Source organism: Chrysochloris asiatica, unplaced genomic scaffold (assembly GCF_000296735.1).
Source record: "Chrysochloris asiatica unplaced genomic scaffold, ChrAsi1.0 scaffold00310, whole genome shotgun sequence".
In the NCBI taxonomy this organism is placed as follows: Eukaryota; Metazoa; Chordata; class Mammalia; order Afrosoricida; family Chrysochloridae; genus Chrysochloris; species Chrysochloris asiatica.
Window position 1 is genome coordinate 2,065,437 of NW_006408828.1, and position 5,381 is coordinate 2,070,817.

Below are 5,381 nucleotides of genomic sequence, written 5' to 3' on the forward strand. Positions count from 1 at the left end.
GTTTATTGGTCCAGTGGTGAGGATTTTTGTTTTCTTTACATTGAGATGTAATCCATACCGAAGACTGTGCTCTTTGATCTTCATCAGTGAATGTTTTAAGTCCTCTTCACTTTCAGCAAGCAAGGTTGTATCATCTGCATATCACAGGTTGTTAATGAGGCCAACCCTGGTAGAGTATCTCATATAGGTTAAGTAAGTCGGTCAACCCAGTGCCACATAGCTAGCAAGTGGCACATGTGAGCTAAGTGTGTCTAATTCCACCTGCCTTACTAACGCTATTCAGCTTTTAAAAAACAAAACAAAAACGAACCCACGGCTGTTGATTCTATTTCCACTCACAGTGATCCTATGTTGTTGCTGTTGCTCAGTTCCCACTCAGCAACTCTGAATAGGATTTCCGAGGAGTGACTAGCGGGTTTGAACTGCTAGCAGTCCAGTGCTTTATCCTACAGCACCAACAGGACTCCTATTGTTGTTGCTGTTAAATGCTATCGACTCATAGTAACCCTGGATAGGGTTTCTGAAGAGCAGCTGGTAGATTTGAACTGCTGACCTTACGGTTTGCAGTCCAGCGCTGATCCTACCAGGAGTCCAGGACAAAGTAAAACAGCCCCATAGGCTGTAATCTTTATAGAGGAGTCTTGGTGTGGCATTGTAGGATAAAACACTGGGCTGCAAGGTTAATTTGAACCTCAAAGCCGATGGTTCAAACCCACCAGCCACTCCTTAGAGATTCCATACAGGGTTGCTATGAGTCAGAAGCGTCTTGACTGCACGTAACAACAACAATCCTTACAGAAGCAGACTGCCACATCTTTCTCCTTTGGAGAGGCTGTTGGGTTCAGACTTTCAGTTAGCAGCTGAGCGCTTTAATCACTATACCACCAGACTCCTTGTTGTTGATGTTAAGTGCAATCAAGTCAGTTCTGACTCTTAGCGACCTTGTACAGGGTTTCCAAGGAGTGGTTTGTGGGTGTGAACCACCAATCTTGTGGTTTGCAGTCCAATACTGATCCTACAGCCACATCAGGACCCCTAATACTGGAAGACCTCTTAGGGGGCTCCAGTCTAAGTCTCCCATTCCAAAGTTGGAAACTGAGGCCCAGAGAAGGAAGATAATTGCCCGAGGGATTTTAGGGCCTGGTTTTAGATTAGCCAGGCTATCTGGATGAGAAGTGGAAATGAACTTTGCCGGGGCCAAGTTCTGATAGCGTAGTGGTTACGAATCAGGCTGCAAACCTTAGGGTCAGCAGTTTGAAACTATCAGCGGCTCCATGGGAGAAAGATGAGGCTTTCTGCTCACGTAAAGACTTACAGCCTTGGAAACCCTGTACAGGGTTGCTATGGGTCAGAACCGAGTCGACGGCACTTAACAACAAGAAGAAGTTAGGATGGGTGGCAAGCATGTCCTAGCAGGAGTCTGGGTACCTCCCGAGTTGACTTTGTTTTACACAGGGAAGGCCTTGGACCACACACAGCAGCCAGACTTCCTGTGTCCCTGGGGACAGAATCCATCTTGAGCTGGGTCTGGGCCACAGTGGGCTGGCAGGTGGTCCCAAACAGCCTTATCCTGGGGTGACTGAATAGGTGTCAGGGATTCTCTGACATCATCCGGCACTATTCTCTTGTTCTTTTAAGAGTCAAATATCCTGTTGCACTGTAATCAGGATTAACCAGAGAGAGTGCCTCACTGGGGTGGGAAGGGTTTGGGAACGTCATCAAAGGAAGGACAGAAGCTTGCTTAGTGAGACATTTCTGAAGGCCATCTCTGGGCTCTGCATGACCTGTGCTCCAGCAGTGGACGGTTGGTGGGGAGGGTGTACTAATACAGAGAGAATACTAATGCACAGGCCTTGCCTTCAGAGAGCACACCATTCAGTAAGGGAGCTCAAACCCAGGCCCCAAACTCTGAAGACCAGCCGCTGAGTGCTGGATACCTAAGTAAGGGCTAGTAGCTGGCCGTGAAGGATGCAGAATTTGGACATGGTAAAGGCTGGTCATACCTGGGATAGATAGCTTTCTCTTGCAGAGTAAAAGTCTTGGGCTCCCTGAAGCCCGCTGCCAGCAATCTGAACTTCCCTCCTGGTAGAAGCTGCTCTGTGCTTGGGACCACATGTCCCTGGCCTTGCTGAGATATTCCTGGGCCTCCCATACCCAGAAGTGAGGTTTCAGGGGAAAGAATGGTCCAGAAGTGCCAGGCAGGGCGCTTGGATAAACTCTGTAGACAAGAGGGAGCCTCAGAGCAGTGAGGAGACGCACCTAGAGGCTTTATTGGATATTCGAGAAGGATGGGAGGGAGCAGACTGTGTGGCCTTGGTCTGGGCCAGAGGCAGGGAGGGAGACGTGAGGTCAGGCTTCGCCCCTTTGCTCTGCACTGAGTCCTGCATCTCCCTCTTCTCTTCAGCATGGACGAAGAAGATATGGAGTTTCAGCCCAATAACAAGAGTGAGGAGGAGGGGGAGAGCAGCGGGCCCACCGGCATCATTGGCCGCTTCCTAGGGCTGCAGTCCCATGAACAGCCCACCAAGATGAACTCAAAGACCCACCTCCTAACGCATAGGAGAAATTCTCTTCCATACAAGGCGGGTCATGCTAAGCATCAGTTCAATGACCACAGGGGAGGCCTGATGGTCCCAGAAAGCCCTCAGTACCATGGGGACCAGGAGGACAGCAAAGTCTGGAAGCTGAAGACGGATGATTTCAAGTCCAGCCCACAGTATGACAGGTCTGGTTACCACGGTGCCCCAGAGATGTCCCTCAGCCATAATCCCATGGTCTTCCCACCAGAATCGTCAATGCCCTCAAGGCTCGACAACCTTACAGACCAAGACATGGCTATCAGAGGCCAGAGCCTAAACCCGCAGGCTCATGGGGCCAAGAATAGTTTTGAATTGCTCCCCGAGCAGGTCTCAGCCTTCAAGGAGCACCCAGAAGTAAGTAATGAGAAGAGGAAAATTGTAGAGTTTAACCTGGCAGATATGCCGGATGCCCCTGAAAATCATCCCGGCAATGTGCACACTCAGCTCAGAGACCACGGAGATCCCTACTTGGACTTGGAGAACAGGTCTGTCCCTGGGCACTGCCCTCCCCTCTTCCTACACATAGCTCTTCCATTCATCAGACTAGAGAGCCCTATGCCTAACACTGGCTTGGGGTGTGCAACTAGCACCCTATAGCAGGAGCTCTAAGGAGGCCTTCACCCAGGCTGGACATCACTGGGGAGACTGACTTCTTAGGTAAGCGCTAGAGGCTGTAGCAGGAATGCATGAGTACTACAGACAGGCTGGGAAGCCAGATGCTATCTATCACTAGGCCCAGCTCACTCTTTAAGTAGGGGTGGTGGTGGTGATGTGCCCTGGAGTTGGTTCTGACTCATAGCGATGCTGTCTGTATAGGATTTCCAAAGCTGTAGCTCTTTATTGGAGCAGAAAGCCTCATCTGTCACCGTGGAAAGACTGGAAGTTTTGAAGTGCTGACCTTGAGATTAACAGCCCAAACCACTAAACTACCAGAGCTCCTTTTAAGCAGGGGAGGGTGACTCAAAACCCTGGGACAGAAATAGGGCCTCCAAACTATAGTCCAAGAACTCAGCTCACTGCCCAGGTTGTTGAGAGTCAGCAAAAGAGTATTTGCCCATAACCATTCACTGCAAGACCCAAGTATTCCTGAAATCGGTGATAGGTTTTGCCCACCTCCCATAGGCAGATAGTCAGAAAAGGGCTTGCCCTTAGGGAATCTATCTCGTTCCTCACTGCTTTGGAGAACCCAAGTCTTCTGTTGTCGTAAAGTGTTGTAGAGTCGATTCTGACCCATAGAGACCCTGTATAGGGTTTCCAAGAAGCAGCTGGCGAGCTTGAACCACTGACCTTGCAGTTCTGACTTTGCAGTCTGTCGCATAAATCCAGTGCCACACCAGAGCTTCTAGTCTTCTTGTTTCCCTTTTATTCCAGATTAGCTCCTGAATACTATAAACTTTCACCCAATTACAACAGCCTTCTCATCCCACGCTAAACACTCAAGTGGGGAGGACATTTGACTTCCTTATTTCTAGATTCTCAAGCTGTTGTTTTTGTGGTCAGAACACATAGCTATTTTGATTGAAACTTTAAAAAAGGGAACAATCTCAGAGTTTCATGAATTTAGGACTAGGAAAGTTTTACAAATACTCCCATGGCTCGTTAAGGATGTTCATGTGTATCAGGTGCAGACGAGTGCTTCTGTATAGGGTTTCCAGAGTCCTAATATAGCTGTTAGCAAGGAAATAGTTGGCTCCCGTTTACTAGTTTTCAGTGATCTCTTCAGATCATGTCTCAGCCTTTGCCAAGATTAAGTTATTGAGAAACGCAGGTCCATTTTTATCCTAATGTATTGCTTTCTGGAATTCTCTAGGGATGATCTACAGCCCTAACGCGTTTCCTACTGGGCATTATCAGCCTGGTCCTCGCCTGAGTATCCACCAGAGGGGTACTGATCCAGTCATAATCATGCAGCTGTCCACACCAAAGAACGTGCCTACTAACGTCCCCGAATCCGATGGCTCACACTTCATGGATAACCAGACCCAGCAGTCTTAAGATCAGTCCAGTCTTCAAATGCCCTTTGTACTTAAACTGTGTAAAGTTAGGATGAATCCCCAGAAACACGTAGTGCAGGCTCCAGCTTAGTGCTGTCTGAATCCTACACACCCAACACCTCAGTTCTCTTTCCCCACCTGAAGAGTTTAGTAAATACAAATCTTTACAGAAGCTTCATTTTATTAAGTGTGGTTGAAACAGAAACTCTGGCGCTTAAAGAACTGGACCAAGATGGTCTAGAAAGCTTTCTGGCCCACCCTAAGATCTCAAGACAACAGCTGGGTATCAAATGACTTTTATCTGAAGGAATGGTACAAACGAAAGGATGGTTTGGTACATTTTGTAGAAAAGGTAAAGGTAAACCAAACATGCAAGTGGCTGCCTTGGTGGCCCATGGAGCAGTCAGGCTAAAAAGCTCAGCTCTTTCCATCGCTGTCTCCCAGGGTGTGCTTGTCAAAGAGATACTCTGCCAGGCCAGAATCCGGGGCCCCCATCTTGCTCAAGTTGGTTACATAGTCGCCCAATTCTTTGATGGATTTCACCTGCTCATCCAGGTAATGCGTTTCAATGAAGTCACACAACTGCAAAACAGAACAGGGAAGAAACATATCGGTAAGCTCGCCAGCCCTCAATGCACAACTAACGTCCCTCCATGGTTTCCCTGGTGTCGGCGACTCACGTGGGGGTCGTTCTTGTCAGTGGCCAGTTTATGCAGTTCCAGTAGTGACTGATTCACGCTTTTTTCCAAGTGCAGCGCACACTCCATTGCATTCAGCCCGCTCTCCCAGTCATCCCGGTCTGGTTTCT

At 48.5% G+C, this 5,381-nt stretch overlaps 2 protein-coding genes across 2 annotated transcripts in view; one reads left to right on the top strand and one right to left on the bottom strand.

Annotated features, from left to right (window-relative positions):
• Positions 1–3,176, top strand: part of BEST1 (bestrophin 1) — a 13,307-nt gene extending 10,131 nt beyond the window's left edge. Inside the window, exon 9 of the mRNA XM_006875052.1 lies at positions 2,405–3,176. Coding sequence (XP_006875114.1) covers positions 2,405–3,176 — 772 coding nt within the window. The remainder of the gene's footprint in view (positions 1–2,404) is intronic.
• Positions 3,177–4,990: 1,814 nt separating this feature from the next.
• The window catches only part of FTH1 (ferritin, heavy polypeptide 1), an 11,167-nt gene continuing 10,776 nt past the window's right edge, over positions 4,991–5,381 (bottom strand). The window contains exons 4-5 of the mRNA XM_006875053.1: positions 5,254–5,379; positions 4,991–5,155 (exon numbers count right to left, since the gene is read on the bottom strand). Coding sequence (XP_006875115.1) covers positions 4,991–5,155; positions 5,254–5,379 — 291 coding nt within the window. The remainder of the gene's footprint in view (positions 5,156–5,253; positions 5,380–5,381) is intronic.